At 49.9% G+C, this 23674-nt stretch overlaps 1 protein-coding gene across 1 annotated transcript; it reads left to right on the forward strand.

The window, feature by feature from the left end:
• Positions 1-46: 46 nt before the first annotated feature.
• NAPA (NSF attachment protein alpha) lies at positions 47-22065 on the forward strand. Its single transcript, XM_030544377.1, is given in 12 exon segments — positions 47-211; positions 7638-7726; positions 8387-8445; positions 8447-8504; positions 13409-13455; positions 14061-14138; positions 16457-16512; positions 17315-17399; positions 17812-17916; positions 18375-18443; positions 19544-19594; positions 20359-22065. Coding segments are annotated over 12 exon segments (897 nt in total). The 5' UTR covers positions 47-113; the 3' UTR covers positions 20461-22065.
• Positions 22066-23674: the final 1609 nt, after the last annotated feature.

Raw genomic sequence — 23674 nt, forward strand, 5'->3', positions numbered from 1 at the left:
GGGGCTTCCCCCGTCACGTGATAAGAGGGCGCTCGCCGGCCTTTCCGCCATCACGTGACGGGGCGCGGCGCTCGCGACAGCTGAGGCGGCCGCTTTCCTCCCCCGCCCCCGCCATGGACCCGGCCGGGAAGGAGAAGGAGGCGCTGCAGCTCCTGGCCGAGGCCGACAGGAAGGTCCGCGGCTCCCAGTCCTTCTTCGCGGGGCTCTTCGGGTGAGTCCGCCGGCGGGGCCTGCGGGGGGGGCTCTGTGAGGTGGGGGGGAGCTGGGGGGCGGGGCCCGCGGGGGGGCGCTGTGAGGTGGGGGGGAGAGCTGGGGGGCGGGGCCTGCGCGGGGGGGGCTCTGTGGGGGGAGCTGGGGGGCGGGGCCTGCGCGGGGGGGGCTCTGTGGGGGGAGCTGGGGGGCGGGGCCTGCGCGGGGGGGCTCTGTGGGGGGAGCTGGGGGGCGGGGCCTGCGCGGGGGGGGGGCTCGTGAGGTGGGGGGGGAGAGCTGGGGGCGGGGCCTGCGCGGGGGGGGGGCTCTGTGAGGTGGGGGGGAGAGCTGGGGGCGGGGCCTGCGCGGGGGGGGCTCTGTGAGGTGGGGGGGGGGCTGAGAGCTGGTGGGCGGGGCTCCTGCGCGGGGGGGGATCTGTGGGTGGGGGGGAGAGCTGGGGGGCGGGGCCTGCGCGGGGGGGGGCTCTGTGAGGTGGGGGGGAGAGCTGGGGGGCGGGGCCTGCGCGGGGGGGGATCTGTGAGGTGGGGGGGAGAGGCGGGGGGAGGGGCCTGCGCGGGGGGGGGCTCTGTGAGGTGGGGGGAGAGCTGGGGGGCGGGGCCTGCGGGGGGCTCTGTGATGGTGGGGGGGGAGAGCTGGGGGGCGGGGCCTGCGGGGGGGCTCTGTGAGGTGGGGGGGGAGAGATGGGGGGCGGGGCCTGCGGGGGGGGCTCTGATGGTGGGGGGGGAGAGCTGGGGGGCGGGGCCTGCGGGGGGGGCTCTGTGAGGTGGGGGGGGAGAGCTGGGGGGCGGGGCCTTCGGGGGGGGTCTCTGTGAGGTGGGGGGGGAGCTGGGGGGCGGGGCATGCGGGGGGGCTCTGTGAGGTGGGGGGTGGGTAGTAGTGTGTGGTGTCGCGGTGTGCGGGGAGAAGTGGCTGCAGGGAAGATCACAGCCCTCGGTGACTCCGGAACTAGGATCCTCCCTCTCTATGAGCCCTGCAAGGGCAACTCCCCTCCCTCCTAGGGCAGGCTGCCTCTGCTGGGGGTGGGGTGGGGTTCTCCTCTCTAAAGGGAAGTGTGGGGGGGTGTTTCTTTCTCACACCTTCCTTAGCCAAGTCTCCCCCCCTCCCACTTCTAATCTGCAGGTGCTTAGTGCTTGCCCCACCCTGACCTGCGAGAGGGGGGTGGGTTGGAGTTCCCAGCCTGGATTTGTCCACATAGCTCCCCTTATCTAGGAGGGCGAGCCTGTCTGGTGAAACGGGACCCCTAATGATCGGGCTGGGCAGGAGGAGTTTGCGGGTGCAGGCCATGAGCCCCATCTACACAGTGGCTTTTGTCATGGCTACCTCTGGTGGTGACCTGTACTTTTGTCTGGGTGTTTTCCCTAGTGTGACAATCCCCTTGGGGAGTGACTCAGAACAATCAAATGTTGCTAACTTGGAGGACATGTAAGGAAGGGTAGCACAGCAGTGCAATTGTGGGCAGGATGGGGGTGTTTTGGTGTGGCTGCAGAAGTTAAGAGCATGGGCAGAAAAGACAGCAAGGCCTGGTCTAACCACGAAGTTGCACCAGTTTTACTACTTGGACTGGAAGCTGTTTTGGTGCAGGGACAGTCCTTTTGTTCTGTGTCTGTGTAGCACTTGGCACTGGGAGGTCCTGGTCCATGACTGAGGCTTCACTGAAATAAAGTGATGCGATGTTGAACTGATGCATTTTTAGTGGATGCTTCTCAAGTGGTTTATGCCTGGATTGTGTTGGTAAAAGTCATTGTGAGTTTAGACTGTTTGTACTAGTTCTAAACTCCTAACCCCTGCATGGACGCTTTAAAAGTATTGTCTTAACTGATTTGTGTTAAATACATCTGTCCATGCACATTGGATCTAAACCAGTGCGGTGTTGCAATATAGGTAGGCTTGGTAGAACTTGATGTTTGTTGTTTTATACTGTTGATGACTATCAGTGTTTCTAAGTATTTAATTTAATTTTCACAGTTGCAGGAAATGTGTGTGGGGGGGATCAGACTAATCATCTAATGACTGTATATTAAACTCACACTTTGTAAACCTTAAACCATACATTGTCAACATCACATCAAATCACAAAATAAATATCCTTAAATCAAACTCTAATATATTCTCAAGCAGCACTTTTCTTTCTTTGTCTATCTGCAGATTTCAGTTATTGATGAAAATATTTCTTCATCAGTTCGCATCATCTCTGATCTTTCCTAGCCTCGTTATAGATCCCAATCTGTGGAGGATAGGAGTCTGTTACAGCTCCAGCCAAGGAGGCTTGGTGCTCTAGTTCAAGCTGTAGCAGCTCACTCTTTTCACTCTGGAGGTTCTTTGTTCAGTCCCCTGTGTGTCTGCCAAGGTGGTGGTTGTCACTTAGGCCTGGTGTATACCTAAAACTTAGGTTGACCTATCTGTGTCTATCAGGGATGTGAAAAATTCACACCGCGAGAGAGATAATTAAGCCAACTAAGCTCTGGTATAGATGCCACTAGGTGGACAGAAGAATTCTTCTGAGGGGGTAGATTTGTTGCCCTAACAGAAGAACCCCTCCTGTCACTGTAGAAAGTGTCTACACTAGTGTTGCTGCAGCTCTTCTGCTGTAGTGCTTGTAGTGTAGACATACCCTCTGACAGACCTTAAGATCCTCTGTAAATGAAGTGAAGTGCATGTTAGGAGAGTACTCAGTGGCTTACCACGGCTGAGGAAGAGGTAATGGCTGACAGATTTAGGGGTGACAGTGAGCATCAAATTAGATCTGAGCTTGAAATGTGCTAGGGCTGCCAAAGAAAAGCCGATGCAAATTTTGAGGTTGTATACTGCAGAGCCAGCATGTCTAGAGAAAGGTATGTGATAGTTCCCCCTATGTGACTCTGTAGCTGAGATGTTATGGTCAGTTCTGGGACATAAGTGACTGACTGGAAGGGAGGTCTGAGGAGAACGGCAATAATCAATGGCCTGGAGGAACTGGATTTGGAGGAAAGATCAGGCCTGTGTAGTTTGGCAAAGCAACCACTAACTAAGGGGCACATCCGTAAATAGGCAGGTGTATGCATTAATAATGAGGGGAATTTAACATGATACACAGGCAATGTGTAGGACTGATAAAAACCAAGGGGGAAATAAAGGATAAATTGCAGGGAGAGCTTGCTGGCAGTGAGACCCGTTACTGCAGAATACCTGCTTGGGATTCTAGAAACTGGACTGGATGCCAGAGGTATTCTATAGGCAGCAATCCTGCATTGTTTTCCCCAGGCAGATAGGAATGGCTGAGCTGTGTGTGTTAGAAACAGTGGATGGCCAGATGCTGCACGTGGCTAAATCACATGTGTGTTGGTGCGGAGTGGGGTTTAAAATGCAGTCCCATCTGGGGGAGATCGGGTTAGTTGGAAGCTAGCACAGCTAGTAGCTTTAATCCTGTGCCCTATGGGGGAATTCAGTTCGCCTCTGCGGCTTGTCCTAGCTGTGCCTCTGATTGTGCTGCAGGCCGGATTCTCAATTGAAGCAGCAGCTGCCAGAGGAGTAGGGCTGGGTGAGGGCATACAAGAGCAAGTGACAAAGTTCTTGTGACTCAGGGCACATTGTTTTCTCTCATCTGGGCCACTAGATTCCCAAGGTCTCCAGAGCAGGGAGCTGCAATAGATAACGATTTCTTAATCAGCACAAATAAGGGGAGGGGGGGGTTGGAGAAGCTGGCAGGCTGGCTATCCAGAGGGGAGAGAGGAGGTGGCTGATGTGAAGAATATGATTCTTAATAATAAAATAGGAAAGTGAAAACTCCAAAAGAGGCTGTTAAATTATGCCTTCTAAAATTCTTTGCCTATAACAAGTGAGAATGCTGCACATTCTGCCTGTTAAATCTAATGTTCAAAGACAATATTTCTTGATTCTAGGAACCTGGATTTCTACTGGCATGTGACCCAGTACTGTTGTGTGCAGCTCTTCTCTTACAAAATGTGTACGCAAAAAGGCAGTTTAGAGAAATAGCAGAACAGGGAAGAGACATAGATAGATAGAGAAATGTTTTGTGGTGTGTGTGTAGACACTTATACAAAGCTTTTATTTTTGAGAGACAGTTGAAGATAAAGTTGAAGGAGGACTTAAAAAAACCAAACCCAAGGAATCTAGGGGGCAAGCCCTGTTAAGATTCAGAAACACAAATCTCAATGACTTAGGTGACTTTAAAAATCTATCCCCTGAAAACCCTTTAGGACATTTTTAGCAACTAAAATTCCCTAGTGATGGTTTTTAGTGTGCATCATAAAGTTAGATGCTTTCAACTCATGTTAAACAAGTCATTGGTACATAACATCAGATAGCATTTAGCACAATGGTAATGGCATTCTGCTATGAACAAGATATACTCCCCAAAATCTCACTATTTACAAAATACTATTGCTCAGATTTAACTTGTCTGCTTGCCATTAGTCAAATGCTTAAAACTTGCATCTGTAAATAAAACATGAAAGCTGATCCAGACTCACTCGTGCTGTTGGTTTGAAACCTCAGTCTAAATTTTGCTCTTCTCTGTAGAGCATTGTAGCAGTCTCCTTTAATGACCTAACTTGCAATGCTAATTCCTGATTGGATGCTGGACATTGCTATCTTCAATGTCTGTTCTATCTGTCAGTATAGTGTGAGTGCTTCTTGATTGCATCTGTTACTTCTCTTTACAAGGACTCTGTGAAATAGGGAAGGATTGTTATCCCTGTTTCACAGGTGCGAAGCAGAGGCCCGGAGATGAAGATCACCCAATATTTCTGTTTCACGTGGAATGGAAACCTGGTCTCCAGAGTTAAAGTCCAGTGCCTTAACCACAAGGTCACCCTTCCTCTAAACTGTATCAATTTCTCTGTCAACGTCTTCACGCTCTGGTACTAGTTGGAGGCTCCAACATAAGAGGGGATGGAGGTAAAACCTTGTGCGCTGAAATATGTAATGGGAATATTCTGTCTAGCACTGATCTAACATTGAATTCCTTGTGACAGAGGTACTTCTGATACAGCTGAAACCTTCAGCAGCCTTGCACTTCCATAGCTGCTTTCAGCTCAAAGGATCTCAAAGCACCTTACAAACTGTACAGGCAGTACTGCTGCAAGGCAGACAGCTGTGCATAGCATGACCAGGAGACCAGGGGACACATGCACCGTTGCCACCATCAACACAGCACCAGGTGCCCAGAGTTCTTAAGGGCCCACTTAAAGAACTGGACAAATGCATAGACTCTCTTTATCCAACTAGGCAGCACAGAGGGCCCAACTGACTGCTGGAATTGAAATGCTTCATTTCAGGAGAGTAAACGAGTTAGATTTTAAGGTCAAAAGGGACCATTATGGTCATCTAGTCTGACCTGCACAATGCAAGCCACAGGATCTCACCCCTCACTCCCGTAACAAACCCCTAACCTATGTCTGAGTTATTGGAGTCACCAAATCATGGTTTAAAGACCTCAAGTAGTGAACTCCTCAGATACTGTGGAAAACCTCATTTCCAGGTTATAGCTTTAGCTAAGCTGGTAATTAGCTAGTTAGTTGTCTTTCCTACTTTTGCTAGGAACTGTGGGCCAGGTTCTCCACTGCCCTGCACCCTGCCACTAACACCAGTGTTAAGTGAGTGTAATACACTCCTATTCTGGTATAATCCCAATGTAGCACACTGACCATTTATTTGGTGTAAATGACCAGCCATCGGGCTGCCTGTGTTGAGTTAATGAATTCCATGGTAACCATATAGCCTTTAGCTTTGGCCCTTTTTGGAAACGGGCTCAAGATTGAGGGATAATTTTGTCCCTCAAGCTGATCCAAACTACTGGGAACTCTTGCTAGCTCTGACCAGCAGTTTGGCAAGGTCCGTCTGCCATATGCAAGCAATTTTCAAATGGAATGAAACTCCGGTCTTTGGGGGAGACATGGGACTGCTTGCTTGTAATGTAAAAGCAGAATGTTGATTGCAAACAAAGCATGCTGGTCCAAGCCAGCTGACAATCTGTATCCCAGGATATAAATTGTAAGAAAGTTAAAACTTCTGCAGAATACTTGTTCTAGCCACACATTGGGTAGAGAGGAACTGGATAGTGGGGTAACTAGGTCCTATTTCTGGCTCAGCCCCTGTCTCACTGTGATGTTAGACCAAACTTTACCTCTGTTTCTATCATCTTTAAAATGGGTGACACTTGTGTAGCAAACAAATTTTGAGTGGTGAGACTCTGAGGACAATAGACACATGCCTTTATTTCACTTTGTTTGCTAGATGTGCCAGCAAACAGCTCCCTGCTACCAGCATCATGGTCTCTTGCTACCTCTAATTTTGCAGAGCTATGAACAGAGGGAAAAAATGTAGCATAAACTCTTTGATCTTCTGATTAAAAAAAAAACAAACCTCACTGACATGATGCAGCTTGGATTGTCAGTGGCCTCGTGTCTAGGGTGTTTAGTCAGAATCAATAACTTCAATAGGTGGACATGTTCATTAGCAAAACTAACAGCAGCTGGGGGGACTGTGCCTGCATGCCACAATGCCTGAATTTGGAACGATTTATCTTAGCAGGCTAACTCTGCCCCAGCTTTGTAACTTCCCCTCTGAGGTTAACAGGCAGACTGAAAGTCGCTTCTTGAGCTTGACTGGCATCGTGGCTGCCTCGGCAGTTGGCAGCTGAACCTCCCACACTTGGCAATGTGCTATTTCTAGGAGCCATGCAGCTGGTTTAAGATCTATGGTTGTTCATCAGTAGCTTTTGGCCATCCCACACTAACATCTGTTCTCGATTAGCAACAGAGAACAGATATGGGAGGAGGGCTTGGCTGATGGGAGCTGACGGCTTCATTCAAGACACATGTTTTTCCTTTCCTCCCCACTAGTTGAGCCCTCTGAATCTTTGACTCCATTTTACTTGGTGTAAATGACACTGCTTTCATGGGGTATCAGCCTCGTTTACTCTCGGCTCTTATGGTCTTTGGAGAACAGACTGAAAGTGAGTGGGAGTTGGCAAGGTGGCCCATTGAACATGTGGAATATCACGTGTGCATGGTACTTGGCAAAGCTTTCAGGTGGGCTCTGGAGCATCTCCAGGGCTTGTTTCTCATTGACCCTCTAGCTAGAGGGTTCTGGAGTTTTTTGGGCTTTTAATGACTGGTCCCTGAGAAGCTTTCCTGTCCTTGGCGGGAGTCTAGCCTTCATGGCTGCAGGAATGAGTTGCTGGAGTTTGGAGGCAGGAAGACTCGAGGGGTAACTCTCCTGAATTGGCATCTGGAGAGGTAGGGGCTCCTTTAGCCAACATTCTAGCCAGTGTCCATGGAGAAACCGTTCTTTGTAGGGCATGGGACCTTCTGCCACTAAAAGGAGAAACCCGTTCCCTGGAGCAGAGTTTTGCAAGTGATGTGAGTGGAGGACTGGGGCTTTTCCAACGTGGTGAGTTTGTGGTGCCCTGATTGGTTTGTTTGCAGGGGCTCCTCCAAGATAGAAGAAGCATGCGATATCTATGCCCCCGCCTCTCGAGCAGCAAACAGCTTCAAAATTGGCCAAGAACTGAGTGGTACGTATGCCTGCTATGACGCTGCTGTCTCTGTTAACCATGCCATGCTGGTGTGGGCTTTGGGAGGGGTAGGGTCCCCTTGAAGGACCAGAGCAGTAACTCGGCTCTGAGTTTTGTTGCCACTAGCTAGCCCTGTCTTCAGCACGGGCAGCAGAGTCCATAATTTGGACATGTGTTCAGGGGAGGGACACGCTGCCACAGTGGCCTCATATTTGGGTACTCAGAAACGGCCTGCATGAAGTCAGTGGGTTCTGCAAGAATCAGCAAACTCTGAAAATCAGGCCCCATGGCTGGCTAGGTGCTCGCACGGCATGAGAATGAGCTCCATGGCTTCTTCCATGGGGAGGAGCTCTCTAAGCAGCACCTTGTTGATTGTTCTCTCTCTGGTTTTCCCTGTGAACTGGGTACTACCGGCTAGGAAACATGCCGTAAGAGGCAGCTGGTACTGCTATTAAACTGATTTTCCCTGAGCTTGCGTATGAAGTGTGCTGCAACACAGCCCCTCTGTGCAGGCAAAGACATTGTGCATGCTGCTTCATGTTGGCTTCCTTAGCTCGCTATCTGGCACGCTTCAAAAAAAGGAAGCTGTCTGTGAAATGACCCTCAGGCATCTCGGAATTGGCTGGGGTTTTGCTCATCACTCTCCTGGTTCTCTTCCAGCTGCGGGGAATGCCGTTCTGCAGGCAGCACAGCTACACCTGCAGCTGCAGAGCAAGCACGGACGCGGCCACCAAACTTTGTGGATGCTGCAATGCCTTCAAGAAAGCTGACCCGCAAGGTAGGCGCCAGCGCTGCTGCTTTGCCTCTTCTGCTTTCCAGGACGTTGAGGAATAGGTTCTGCTGTATACGGTGGAAGAGCTGGGAGTCGGGACATCTGGATTCTATCTGTTCATGGCGAGGGAGGAGAGGCAGGGGGGCTGGGAATCAGAACTCCCCCTAGGTTCTTTTTGAAGCTCTGCTACAAACTGGCAGGCTGAGAGTCTGCTGGTTCTGAGTAACTCCATCTGTCTGTCCTTGTACAATGGTGAGGATTCACTAACCCCATAAAATGCACTGATCAACTGGGACTATATAAAATACATGTTTAGCTGCATTCACGTACTGTACTTGCACCCCACCTTCCAGCTGTAGATATGTCGTGGCCTATAGATCCCTCTGAAGAGAGGTAAAGAGACTTCAGACCCCTTGTGGAAATGTTCATTTTCTGATTTAGACTTTTAAGGTCAGAAGGGACCATTATGATCGTCTAGTCTGATCTCCTGCACAATGCAGGCCACACAATCTCACCCACCCCTTCTATAACAACCCCTAACCTATGTCTGAGTTATTGAAGTCCTCAAATTGTGGTTGAAGACCTCAAGCTGCAGAGAATCCTCCAGCAAGTGACTCATGCCCCATGCTGCAGAGGAAGGCTAAAACCTCCAGAGCCTCTGCCAATCTGCCCTGGAGGAAAATTCCATCCCACCCCAAATATGGTGATCAGTTAACCCTGAGCATGTGGGCAAGACTCACCAGCCAGCACTCATGAAAGAATTCTTGCATCCTTAACCACCAAAGGTTATCAATGCACTTATTCTGCGTGCAAAGTAAAAGAAATGTTGTTTACTACTTCTCATAACACAAGAACTAGGGGATTACCCAGTGAAATTAATAGGCCAGCAGGTTTAAAACAAGCGGAAGGAAGCATTTCTTCACACAGCCAACCTGTGGAACTCCTTGCCAAAAGATGTTGTGAAGGCCAAGACCATAACAGGGTTCAAAACAGAACTAGATAAATTCATGGAGGATAGATCCATTAATGGCTATTAGCCAGGATGGGGCAGGGATGGCGTCCCCTAGCATCTGTTTGCCGGAAGCCTGGGAATAGGCAACGGGGATGGATAACTTGATGATCACCTGTTTCTGTTCATGCTCTCTGGGCCACCTGGCATTAGCCACTGTTGGAAGACAGGATACTGAGCTAGATAGACCTTTGGTCTGACCCAGCATGGATGTTCTTATGTGGCTTGCAGCCTGAGGGAGTAAACCCCACTGGCCAGTGTGCCTGTCAAATTACACGTTGAGATTCCTAGTTCAGTGGAAATCCTTGTGCAACGTGAAGAGCCTGTCTGCTGTGTTCATAGAATCTGAGGGTTGGAAGGGACCTTAGGAGGCATCTAGTCCAACCCCCTGCTCAAAGCAGGACCAGTTCCCAACTAAATCATCCCAGCTGGGGCTTTGTCAAGCCTGACCTTCAAAACCTCTAAGGAAGGAGATTCCACCACCTCCTTAGGTAACCCATTCCAGTGGTGCTGCTGTTCTAAGAGCCACCCCTCACTCTGGGGGTGTGTGTGTGTGAATTGTATCACGCTTGTATAAACCTGTTACTAGAATATTGCAACAGCTTCCAGGTATACTGCTCCTGCTGCTCTGACTGAGTGCTTGGGGGGGCTTTCTCTGCTGTGACTGTTAACTGGTCAGCTGGAATTTTGTGCTGGAGTGAATGTTCTGCAGTGCCTGGACTGCTGCAGAGTTCCTCTCTCTCTGGTGTGGAATTAGCTGTTTAGGATGCAAGCCGGCATGCCACCGCTTGCTCAGGAGGGGACCTTGATAAAATCTGACCTACCACCCTGGGAGCGTGTCCTCCTTTCACAGATGGCAGAGTCACACTGGTTGTGACCCTAACCAGCAAAAAGACAGGAGCTTAGGACTCAATTCCGCGTGGAAGTTCTTGTGGCTAGTTAACATTATGAAAAGAGCTAATAGCAAGAAGTGCAGCTGAAAATGAGGTAGCTTGGGCAGCCTACAGAGATGCACTGTGTGGCCATGCAGAAAAGGCGTTGAAGTCTCCTAATTAAGCTTCTAAGGGACTGCTCTGCACAAATGTTCACTGTGCAGCAGAGAACTGAAAGAGTTCTTAGAACTAACTACTCTTTAAATCTTTCTTCTGTCGAAGGGCATATATCCTGCAGGCAGTTCTGTGGGAGCAGACCCTGTGGAGGCTCTTTGCAAGTCTCTCCAGAGGCAGTTTGCAGTGTCCCCCTCTATTTGTAGTCACCAGCGCAAGAGGGATTCTACTTGATGTTGCGTGCTTCAGGGTGATAACTTACGCCAGGTTGATCTGAGCTGGGGCTTTGCACATGCAGCTTAGATCGCTTGGGTGGTGGTTCTGGAGAAAAGATAATGAAGTAACCTGAGGAGACAACAGATTAATCCTCTAGGGGATTTGCACTAATCTTTCGGAGATTTGTGTTCTGATTATCCAGCCACATGGCTCTCCGCGAAGCAGCCAGTGTGTGTTCTCCTGAGTAGTTTTTGGGAGATGGTATCTGGGCATGGTGGGAGAGGGATTTGAGCCCGTCCCAGTGGGCTTGATGTATTTTTCCTCTCATTTAGTGGGATTATTTTTGCCCCCTCTCTGCTAAATCCCATTACTCAGGCAGAGCTCCCTTAAGAAGACATGAACGCTGTTTGTCTAAGGATATCCTACACCAGGCAAAAGGACCAATTTTGTGCATGTAACTAGTGTATCAATTCCTGGGAACTGCAGTTCCTTGTCCCCTGCGGGAACACCAGCAGGAGCATGCCCTCTACTCTGATGCTCAGAGCATCAACATCCCCAGCCTGTAGCAGGACATCAAGGTTAGCATCATGGCATTTTTGCTGGTGAGCTGACTGGACAGGCAGAGCAAGTCTGGCCTGCCTTTAGGAGGAGAGATCCTGCTCATGTGGCTTGGTGCAGCTAGTTTTCTTTCCAAAGAACCTGGTTCTAACCCTGGGCGTTAGAGGTGTCAATAACTGGACATGCAGGCAGCCCCCAAATCTACCAGCTCAAGTTCTCCTCTTAATCCTTGGCTCTGTGGGGACAGCACTGGGGGCCTGGCTAGCCGTAGCTTGGAGAAGAAACAAGGGCAGCTGCCCTTTCTTCCTAGTGATAGTTTCCAAGTTATGGTGAGGGGAAGAGAGCCCCCTTAGTCAATGTACAGGCCAGAAATGAGGTGTCTGGCAGGCTTAAATGGCCAGGTGCCAGAGCTCACAGCACTGAGGAAATATGTTCATAACTTGAAGGCTAGAAGGGACCGTTATGATATGCCCAGACTTACCCAGGCCAGAGAGGTTCACCCAATGATTCCTATGTCCAGCCCAAGTGGGACTTGTAGTTCTCCCTTTTAAAAACTTGCAGATGGAGCCTGACCTGATTCATTGGTAAATACCCACATCCCTGTCTCGCGTTACTCCCAGTCTCTGTCCTTCCCCCCAGCCTGCATTAGCTTTCCAGGCCCCTTGGACTAAAGCAGCCTAAGATTACAGCGGGGCAACACCTATTGGTTTAGAGGCAGCCTGCATCTGCTTATCCTAGGGTTGATTTCTAGTCAGTCAGCTTCCTGCTAGGGAGCAGTGCGAGTGCCATTTGGGAACAGTAAGAAAAACTTGCCTGTCAGAGCTTGGCATTTATGTGCTGAAAAACACCCTCCCCACGTCTTTCTGGAGAATGCTGGTGAGAGAAGCTCCTCTTGTACTAGAGCAAATGTAGTAGTGAAGGAGCCATCTTGTGTTGCTCACAGCGCTGCGAGATATTCAGCCAGAGCAGGCTGCTGGCCATGGCTTCCAAAGACAAGGCCGTGTCCATAGTCCCTATTGAGCTCCTGGCGTATCTTTTTGGCTGGCAGATCCTGTCTGAAGAGCAGGGAATCCTCTCTGCTTTATTTCAAGTGGACTCTGAACTTTAGCCCTAGTCTTGCAGGGGCCACTGCTGATTTAGCTGAATTGTTGAGGCTTTGTGGAAATGCAGGGTTCGCTTGCCTGGAGACAGGTTGAAGGATCGGGGGCCATGAAGTGTTGTGGAGACACCTGGTTTTCTTATGTTAGTGATTGTGCTGGTGAGCTTTGCATGAACAGTCCTTAACCCTGAACAAAGCTCGTTGTTTGGGGCAAATAAACTGGTAGCTTGTGCACATCTTCCAGCTCCATCTTTTCACGGTTGTAGAGAGGCAGCATGGTCTGGAGGAGAGGGCCCCGTGCTGAATGTCCAGCCAAGTCGGCTCTGCTCCGGCTCTGCCACTGACCTGCCTGTGAGATCTTTTGGCCAGTCACTTCCCCTTTTGTGTCTTGTCCCTTCAGGGCACGGACTGTGTCTCATGAAGTGTCTGAGCCCAGGGGTCCTGGGAGTGCTGCAGTGTTAAATGTTACGGGTACAATGTACAAAAGCGCCTAAAGCTTTTTCCTCGCAGGCAGCGTCTGGTCGATGGCTGACTGCAATACCTCAGGATTCTTGTGTGCTTAGTAATCTCTACCGTCCTAACCAAGTTGGTGGCAGTTTCCTGGTCACCTCACTCATTGCAGCCTTGTGCTCTGGTCCCTGAGGCTTTCTTTTGCTGGACTGGTCTGGACAACAGCTGCATGAGACATTGGGGCGCAGGGTGTGAAATAACACCACTACAGAGAAAATCTTCGATTCATTAGCTCCTCTGCAGGCCCCTTCTAGCCATGGTACCATCTGTCCCCTGCTCTCAATTCTCTGGAGGTTTACAGCCTCAGCGACTTTTCTTAAGTGGCTATTGATCTCTGTGGAGGGGTTGTGCTAGAAACAAACACCTGGCTGTCACTTTCAGGCAGGTCAGAAGAGTTAATGAACAGCTTCATTTCTCTAAGCTACTATGCTAAAAAAAGTTTTTTGTTTTTTGTTTTGTTTTTTTTAAACAGAGGCCATTAACTGTTTGATCAGAGCTATCGAGATCTACACAGACATGGTAAGTCTGTCCCACCATGTCTGTGGACCAAACTACAGAACTTTCTCTCTGCTGCAGAAGGGAGGGTGATCCAGTAGCTGGTGCTCTTCACTGGGCTCTCAGCCCTGTAGCTCTGTGCTGCTGGAAGTGCTGTCAGCCAGATCAGATGACCCTGATTACTTGTGGTTCCTAAAAGTACCATGGAACTGCTTGGAAGAGTCAGTGATTCAGCCATCGTGTTCTTGGCCAAGTTGAGGCAGAAGCAGAGGGTGCCTCTGGCTAATAGCCTAGCACTTGAGTACAGCAGTGAATGGATACCCTAGATATAATTCAGCCTGTGTCCTAACCAGTGTGTGGATTGAACTGAGCAGGGCGGCCTGCTGCAGTTTTGCCAGCTGAATGAAGCCGGTATTGGACTTAAAAGAGGGGTTTGTAGCAACTTCAGAATCAGCTGCCATTTTAGATGTATTTATACCCACTGTGATGCCATTCAGAGAACTCCAGTGGGGAATTCCCTGAGTTCACCAGTGCATCCTCCCCACTGCAAGTGTAGCACAAGTGCAAAGATACAGGAGCTGAAGTTGCTGAGTCAGTGGACTTGTGTTAATTTCCCTCTCCTCTTCCAGGGTCGATTCACCATCGCCGCTAAGCATCACATATCGATAGCGGAGATCTATGAGACGGAGTTGGTGGATATAGAAAAGGTAAGCCCTGAGGATGCTGCGGGAAGGGGGGGAATCAGTCTGCCTTGTAGCTCTTATCTAGAAATAGGTTAAATGCAAACAGTCTGCTGTGATTGGCCTGATGGTGTTGCTGTGTCGGATGTGCAGCCTTGCGAGGACTTGAGCTTCATCCTGCGTTTGAATCCCGTTAGACACACTCATGACTAATTAGAACACCCACTGTTAGAGTAACTTCTTGGTAATTAGGAATATAAATCCTGCTGCAGGACCTAAGCCAATTGCTAACTGATGGGGGAGAAGGGGGAAGGGTTGGAAGATACTTTTGTAGCAGGTTGTCATAATTGTTCATTATGTTTTTTGCACCTTCCTCTGAAGCTGGTGGTACCAGTCAATATCAGAAGCGAGAGATTGGGGGTGGATGCCAATGGCTCGGTAGCCTAGGGGTATGGGTCTTGCCTTGGGTGTCCATATGTTCTGAGGTTAAACCCAGGTGGAACCCTGGCAACTGGTGATGTATTTTGAGGTCATATTAGTTGGTCCCAGCTGGCCTGAAAGCTGGATCTGGTTCCGGGCCAGGTTCTCTATTGTTTTGCACCTTGTGGTCACTCTCGCGAGCGCAACATGGATGGAAAACACGAGCCCATCAGAATGGCAGCACTCCATGCTGGTGTAAATGACTGCACAAGTTGCAGGGCAGTGGAGAATTGGGTCCTGTGAGCCTCCCCTTGTGGAGGACACCATGTTTATAAACAGAAGCAGAACTAAAAATTCACCAGCTGGAACAAATCGCAGGCGTTTGGAATGTGGACGCTGGCAAAGAACTACCAAAAAATCTGTGCAGCCCCTTAACATGGCTTGTGTTGTAACTGGCCCATGTGGGTGTCTGAGCGCCAGAGGAGCCGTCAGCTCCGGCTGTATGCCCCTAGGATCGCTCCTTCTCTTTTATAAGACGAAATGATTCAGGAGAAATAACGTTCTTCCTTGTGCGGGAGAACTGCTGCTGCTGCCTTGGGGTTCTGTAGGGCTGCCCACACACAAACTGGCGCTGCGTATATCAAACCCATGCGAACAGCTACTTTGGCTTTTTTCAGTTGAGCTTAAACCTGTTTCACTTTGACTTAAGCAAAACCAAAATACTATCTCAGGTGGTAAACAGGGGTTTTCTCATGACTGGCAGCCCCCTTGTGACAAGCCCCCTGCTCCACCCCCTTTTATAGCTGTGGCACAAGGTGGGGCTCTTGTCTGTGCTTGGCCCCCACCCCTCCTTCTAAATGGAAAAGTACAAGATTTAAGATGGATTTCAGTATCGGGTGACATGGTCACATGTTCCTGTGAGACCTCATTCTTCATTACCCCCAGCCCACAGGTACTCAGGAAGGCTTGCAAGTAAATAACCTCATTCACAGTTTGATTCTGAAGCACCCTTAATGGCTTCCACTTAATATGTTTACATCAGTAATACAAGTTTATATTTTATTTTTCTAACTCCAGACATAGAAATGATACGTGCAAGCAGATAGGATGAACACACTCAGATTACAAGCTTTCTAATGATACCATACAAGGGGTATTTAGTTTAGTTTAAAGCATATTCCAGTTATGTCATACTCACAAGCATATTTCCATAAAGCATATGGAGTGCAACGTCACAGCCAGGGTGGGGGTGTGTATCTTGTAAAATTCTGCTTGGGAGCTGATGGGAGGAAAATCCAGAGTGCTGGGGTTGTCACCGGGGTGGTGGGCTGTGGTCCCATGGCAATCTCTCAGTACTGACTCTGAGAGAGCTACAAAACCAGCTTAATATGTCTAATGGATCTAGGTCAGACAAGAGGAGAAAGGATGGCCTTGTGGTTAAGGCACCGAACGGGGACTGGAGAGACCTGGGGTCAGTTCCTGCCTCCACCAAAATCTTCCTGCATGCCGTGCCCAGAGTCTGTTAATCTCTGGTCCCAATTTGTGTGTGTGTGTGTGCGCGCGCGCGCACGGGGGCGTGATTGTGTAATCTCTCTCTTGGGCAGGGACTCTGTGTTCATGCAGTGCCTGTCTTGGTTGGGGCCGCAACTGCAGGAGTGCCAGATGGGGATGGATGTTCTAGGTTCTAGTGAGGCTCCAGCCACAGGCTCTTTGTGACCCTGGACTCCATTGCTGGTTGATGAGCGACACCTCTCAGCTCAGGCCCTGTGTTCTGGAGTTTGCCTCACAGATGGCTGAAGGCATGGGTGGATTTTGTGTGTAGGGTTCTCCGCAGTTCTGGCATGCGGTGCTGTGGTCTCTCAATTCCGCTAGTGCTGCCAGCAAACTGCCTGGGGTGCCCTCATGGTGTGTTGCTTTCTTTCTAGGCGATAGCCCATTATGAGCAAGCTGCTGATTACTACAAAGGGGAAGAATCCAACAGGTAAATCAGCTGCTGCTTTGCCTCCTCTTGCTGTAGAATACAGCATAACAGCCATGCCTTAATGCCCGTGCTCTGTAGGCATATGGGTGGCCATGCCAGCACAGCTCCCTTGAGGTGGTATTGTAACCATACAATCCAGCCCAATAAGGGGTAGCATGTAGCTATGCCAGCCTAGGAGCTTTCTAGCTCCTGTGTGAGGGGGGGTTGGGCCACGGCTCTGCCCGCCTCTGGGAGGATGAATAGCAGCCCAGCTGGAGCTGCTGTCCCACTGCACGGGCTCTGGCATTGCAGGTCAGGTCGGTTCCTTGTGCCTCTTTGCTTCCCCCCCTCTGGTGCACAGCTGGGTCTGCGGCTGAGCCTTTAGAAAGGACTTGACTGCAGTGATTGTTGCTATAAAGGGTACGATGCAGACACCGCTCATTTTCCCCCCCTCTTTAGTGGCATTGTGATACTGAGCAAACCCTTAGGCACCTGGGCCCAGTGGCAGATCAACAGAATGCGCCTAAAGGGGCTGCTTGATCCTGTGGACAGTTCGGGTGTAGGAAGCTCTCCTTTGTAATGGTAATGGGGTGTGTGTTAAAGCAGGGATCCTGGGGTCTCCTGCTGCTGGGGGGCAAAAAAGAAAACTGCATTTGTGTGGTTGGTTGGTTGAGGATCTGAGGCAGTGCTGTCTTTCACGTCGCACTAAGCGCTCTGCCCTCGGGAAGGGAGTGCACTTCACGATCCTCGCAAATGGCCAGCGGGGAGCGCAGCCTTCGGGATGCTGCCATCAGCCTGTTTTGCCATTTTTGTTTCTTTGCAGCTCTGCCAACAAATGTTTACTGAAAGTGGCCACTTACGCAGCCCAGCTGGAGCAGTACCAGAAAGCCATTGAGATCTATGAGCAGGTCTGGGACTCTTAATTGTGTTTAAAGGGCAGACGTGTATGCTCACCTCATGGTGTCTCCTTTCCCTCCTTTTCCTGGGAAGATCCAGAATCCCCAAGGCTAGGTCTGTGGAGATCCCAGCTGGCTTTGTCTGCCTGTGGTTCTTGTAGGGTGGATGGGAATAGCTATGTAAATGCCTCACTATGTTAAGGTCCATTCTGAGCTCACAGCACTGTCTGAGTGAGGTGTCTGCAGACTGTCATGGCAGGGCTGGGTGTGTTGGAGGCAGCAGGTGTGTACGGGAAGCTGGCCACTCCTGTCCTAGTGTAGAGGATGAGGATTCAGATGGGGGGGTCCCCCTGCTTCATGTACATCCTGGACAGGCGCCCAAATATTCACCCCTCAGTAGGAATCTGATCCCTTTGTGTTGCAGGTGGGCACTAATGCGATGGACAGTCCCCTGCTGAAGTACAGTGCTAAGGAATATTTCTTCAAGGCGGCCCTCTGCCACTTCTGCATTGACATGCTCAACGCAAAGGTTGGTCTGGTGCTCCAGAGCCACTGCTGAGCAGGGCGTGAGGCTGCGGGCCCAAGGGCCTGCTCCACCAGCACCTCATCAGTCCATGTAAACACCTCAAGCAAGGGTAGCCCCTAAAGGGACCCACAATGAAGTGGGGGGGGGGGAAGCTCTGTTGCCACCGGAGTGACCACCTGTAAACACCCCTCAAAGCCCTGTCCAAGCAGTCTAGTTCCCCTGCTCCCTTTGTGAGCAGTCACTCGAGCCACAGGCAGGGCTCTCACAGAATCACATCAGGATTGGGCCAGATACCTCCTGAGGTCCCTTCCAACCCCCTGCTCAAACAGGGCCAATCCCCAGATAGATTTTTACCCCAGTTCCCTAAGTGGCCCCCTCAAGGATTGAACTCACAACCCTGGGTTTAGCAGGCCAGTGCCCAAACCACTGAGCTATCTGTTCCCCTTCCTCTGTCTTTCCAGCTGGCCATACAGAAATATGAAGAGATGTTCCCAGCCTTCTCAGACTCCAGGGAGTGCAAACTGGTTAAAGTGAGTGACTCTTCCTTATTGTCCCTGCGCTGCCTGGTGGTTCACACCTCCCTGCTCCTCCCCCAATTCAGAAGCAGAGTATTGTGCCTTGGGAGGACCCATGTGAGAAGTGGCCGGATGGGGAAGTTTAAAATCAAACTGTCTGCAAATCTAGAGTGCAATGACTCCACCACTAACATTCACTGGACTCTTCTAACGGTCTAAGGTGGGGGTCCTCAACCTTTTTCTCTGAGGACCCCCAGCATTCTGTAAAAACTCCAAAGCCCACCTGTGCCACAACTGTTTTTCTGTATATAAAAGCCAGGGCCAGTGTTAGGGGGTAGCAAGCAGGGCAGTTGTCTGGGGCCCTGCAAAGCTAAGTTGTTCAGGTTTCAGCTTCCGCCCTGCATGGAGGGGCTTTCGCTTTCGGCCTGGGGCCCCAGTGAGTTTAATGCTGGCCCTGCTTGGCGGACTGGCTGAAATCTGTTCATGGTCCCCCCAGGGGCCCCGGACCCCTGGCTGAGAGCTGCTGGTCTGAAGAGCATGAAGTGCTCTTCTGTTGGTCCAGCTGTTCAGAATCCCCAGCTCTCTAGTCCAGCTGTTCCGTACCAAAATCCATTCCTGTCTTTAGCAAGATGAGGAGCCATCCTGCTCTACCTGTGAAGCCAGTGTGCAGGAAGCCTGTTGAACTGCAGCGTTGCTAAGCAGCAAGGCAGTAGGAGGGTTACCCATCCCCCAGGTGGGTTGAGAGGCCCCTGGACTAGTTCTCTTCCCCTGTGGGCTGGCTAGTGCGGAACTGGGACTTTTGCAGAGTGCTGGACTGCTAGGGCAGCTCCTCCCCTCCTGCGGACAGTGCTCTGAATCTGTTGCTTTGATAAACGATTGTGCTTAAAATAAAAAGCCAGATCCAATCCTGATACACAGGGCAGCTGTTCAACTGGAGCTGCCTGTCAGCCAGTTGAATTTTCCCGATAATAAGGCTGGCTTTAGCTACAGGGTCTCTGCTTGCACCTGTGACCTGGCTTAAGCCTCAAAGGTGCCGCAGGTTACTGGGAGTTCCTGCGACTTGTGGAAATTAGTCCAGATCTGTGCTGATCCTTATTCCTTTCTCCCCCTCACAGAAGCTACTGGAAGCTCATGAAGAACAGAACATTGACAGCTACACCGACTCTGTAAGTGCAGCAGGGAGGGAAGCCTCTAACACAGCTCTGCACCGGAGAGAGACTGATGTGAAGTGTCTGCTTGGGACACAAGTGTAGGAGCTGCACACGTGGGTGTGAGGAGTCCTTGTCAGAAACAGGGCACATTGAGCCTGCTTGTGTGATCACTTGTGCTAGCCAGTCCCAGAGTTGGTGGATTGCGCGCTACAGTGTGTTCTCAAGGACTTAATCCCATCTTGCCATAAATGACCAGGCCACAGAGCTCCTTCCCTTTCCTTGGTACAGACTAATGGATCAGGCAGATATTCTGCCTGATTTCTCTGTAGGGCTGTTACTAATTCACTCCCCTACTCACCCCCAGGAAAGCCTGACTTCCTTGTCCAGGCTCCTGTTGTGTCAGCACAGGATGCAGCTCCTTTTGGCTTCATCAGGATTCTTGGGAATGTGGCACTTCTGCAGATCAGCCCATAACAAGCTATATGTGGGCTTACCTTGGGAGAGGGGAAGTTTTCTAAATTTTCAGAACACCAGTTGGGTTAACAACATGGAACCTAGAAACATTAAGTAGAGCTCCTTGAAGTTAAGGACTAAGGAGAACATGGGGAAGAGAAGCTGAGTTTTACCCTGAGTGGATTTGTTCCTTGTAGGAAATTCCAGGCTCCAAAGTGTATCTACTGCAGTGGCCTGTTTCCTGCTGCATAGTGCTAACCAGCCACCAGGTGAATACAGCTGGGTGTATAGCACTCATTCTGATCATTCTCTCCCTGACCTTCCAGGTAAAGGAGTATGATTCCATTTCACGGCTGGACCAGTGGCTCACCACCATGCTCCTCCGTATCAAGAAAACCATCCAGGGTGAAGAGGAGGACCTGCGTTAAACCCCATCCCTTCCTTTCCTGTCACCATCAACTCTTTCCTCTGCAGAAGTCTGCATGGATATCTTTGGGGTGGGGAGGGTGGGGCCTGGAGGAGAAAGATTCGTACTTCAGTGACGTATTATCCCTTGTCTCGTAACCCTTTTGCCCCACAACCCAAAGAGCATAACTTTGCTAAACAAACACAGGATGTGCGGCTGTAACCACCTGTCTCAGCTGCTCTGACGTATTGGCGTGACAATAGCTCATTTCCCCCGGGGCCAAACAATGACTTCCTGGTCCGTGGAGCTTCCCAACCTGCCTGCAGGCTCCTGCCCTGGTGCGATGGTCTAACACCCTTCCCCATCCCTCTTGTTCCCTCTTCAGATATTTAATTGTATAAAAATTACTCTGTACGATTAAGATCTTAAACCTGCTTTAGCTGTGATGCGCTTCACGCTGGTTTCAGAAGACAGCACCAAGTCAGTTTGCCTCCTAATTCCTGCTGTTTCGAACAGATCCTTTCTCACTGCCCCACACTGTTTGATGGGACAGGTCTTGCCCATCCCAGGCAGGGATTTCAGACTCAGTACCAGCAGGAGTGGGGATGGGGAGAGCCTCTCCCTCAGTCTTTAACTGCCTCCCCTCCCTAGCCTGTGATCAGATCCCTGCAGGGGTTCAGAAGCCTGAGTTTTGAGTATCTCCAGCAGGCCCAGAGCCCTCCTTTAGGCTGGGAGATTACAGGTGCAGTGACTTTCCCCAGTGGCCTGAGCTGCGAGAACAGGTTCTGCTACTCTCTGGCCTCTCCTAGCCCCCAGGGAGCTGGGAAATGTGGCAAGCACAAGCTGGCACTTCTGTCTCCTGCTTATTTCAGTGAAGAGCTGTATGACCCTTGTGTCTAACGTCTTGGCAGAAATACTTCCCAGGGCCCCCCTCAGTCCCCAGAGCTCTGCAAGGAGCTGGCAGTTGTGATACAGCGTGAAGTGACGCTTCCTATCTCCTCCTTTCCCGTTCCTTTGTCAACTGCACATGCTAGCTTGAGAAATACACCCCATTCCTTTCCCCCCACCCACAGGACTATAGTGCTGTGCTACGGCCAGCTATTAAGGAGCGTCAGACACTGTCATTCGGGTGCAGCCCAAAGAGGCAAGAGCTGGACTGGACAGTCATTCCCACGTCACATGGGTAGCCAAAAATTTAGTTCTGTGCGTCTGGTATATTAGTAACCTTAGCAAACCCTTCTGTGGTGACTGTTTAGTTTAATCCTGTCTCAGACTAGGCAGAAGACTCTACAGCATGGGTGAATCCTGTATGCAGCAGGCCACTTGCTGTGGTGGGCGTGGCACCTGGTTGGAAGGGAATGTTACTCCTGTTCAGTGTTGTGTGTACAGTACATGTTGCCATAAAAGTTTTTATTTCTGGGTCATTCTGTCTTGGTTTTGAAAGCTAGCCCAAGAGGGGAGGGGCCAGGGCAGTTCAGGGTTTATCCTGCAGTAATTCCTACTTCTGTATTGTTTGTCGAAAGAAACAGGAAGTCTTGCTGCATGTTTTAATGTCAACAGAAAGCGACTCTTGCTGAGTGTAGTGAATAATTGCACAAGGAAAAATAAAAACTTTGCATGAGCAGAAGCTGATTTTTTTTCTAACTGTAACACTGCAGCTAAACTCATGCTGCTTCACTGTGTGCATTTGTGGGCTTGCGTGTTGGTCTCCTATCCTCCCTGCACAACTTCCTCTCCCTCATTGCAACTGACTTCTCCCATTACCTTGCAATCCTTTAAAATTGTGATTCTATTCTGAATGCTGGCTATGAAGCTAACACAAAAAAACTATCTTCAGTTGCCAAATCTGCCCTGTGTATTCAGCTGTCTTCTGTGGGGCTAACAGGACTGAACTGAGCAGACTGACCTAGAATCTACCCCAGCTCTCGATCTGTCAGCTGAAATAACTGCAGAATATTTCATTTCAGTTCCTCAAGAAAAAGTTTGAGAGAGTTCACTTCAGTGGGCAAGGCTGGAAATCAGCAAAACCCCTTCTTTCCCTGTCAAATCCAGTGTTACAAACATTGACTCAACTGTAGAGTAGTTCTCATGGTTTTTTTTTTTTTTTTTGTTTGAGGATATTAATTTTCACCTTGGGCACGGAATCCTTGCAAAATCACCCAGTTAGCAGTTGAGCTGTCTGTCTATTCATCTGTCGGCACATGGTAGATATGAATTATCCTTTTTTCTAAGCTGATGCTTTTGTTGATCTAATGACTCATGCTGCTCTCCTTGTGTTTATATTTTCTGTCCTTGGACCACAGTCTCTTAACCTATTAAAGTGTTCCAGCTGTTCATTAACAAGCCTGTCTCTTCAGAAGCTAGAGCAGAGGTAGGCAACCTATGGCATGTGCGCCAAAGGTGGTGTGAGAGCTTATTTTCAGTGGCACTCATACTGCCCGGGACTTGGCCACTGGTCTGGTGCGGGGGGGCGGGGGTGGCTTAGTGCTTTAATTTAATTTTAAATGAAGCTTCTTAAATGCTTTAAAAACCTTATTTACTTTACATACAACAATAGTTGAGGTATATATTATAGACTTATTGAAAGAGACCTTCTAAAAACATTAAAATGTATTACTGGCATGCAAAACCTTAAATTAGAGTGGATAAATGAAGACTCAGCACAGCACTGCTGAAAGGCTGCTGCCCCCTGTGCTCCAGCCATGTTCCCTCAGTTGTTGGTTTGATTCATTAGTATGTTGAAGCAGCTGTGAAGATTGGTCATGTCTTGACATAAACAAGCCCAAGCTGTCAGCTGGAGTAAACTGGCTCTAGGTTCACTGCCTGAGAACTGGCCATGCTGAAGCCACATTTTTAACAGGCCCAAGAAATCCTGGGTGTAGAATGGGACTCTTCCTCCTGCAGCCCAAGTTAGTGAGCAAAGAGCAGCTATTTCTGTTCTGTGGAGGTGGATAAATGTGCTGCAATGCTGGAGGGTCCCTGCCTTCAAACAAGGCTTAGGCATGACACAATCCAGCTCTGCTGCTAAAGCATGGAAAAAGCTACTGCTAATTCTGATGAAACTTTCCCAGGCAGAATCTAGGAGCAGATACAAGGGCAAGACTTTAGCATAGAATTCTCTTCTTATGTAACAGCTGTGTTGAACCCTAAATTCAGCCAGGCTGGGCCATCCCTTGCCCTTCAACCTGTCCCCATTGCTAAGGAAGAAGCGAGCTGTGATTGTGCTTTGTCACATA

Source organism: Gopherus evgoodei, unplaced genomic scaffold (genome assembly GCF_007399415.2).
Source record: "Gopherus evgoodei ecotype Sinaloan lineage unplaced genomic scaffold, rGopEvg1_v1.p scaffold_34_arrow_ctg1, whole genome shotgun sequence".
In the NCBI taxonomy this organism is placed as follows: domain Eukaryota; kingdom Metazoa; phylum Chordata; order Testudines; family Testudinidae; genus Gopherus; species Gopherus evgoodei.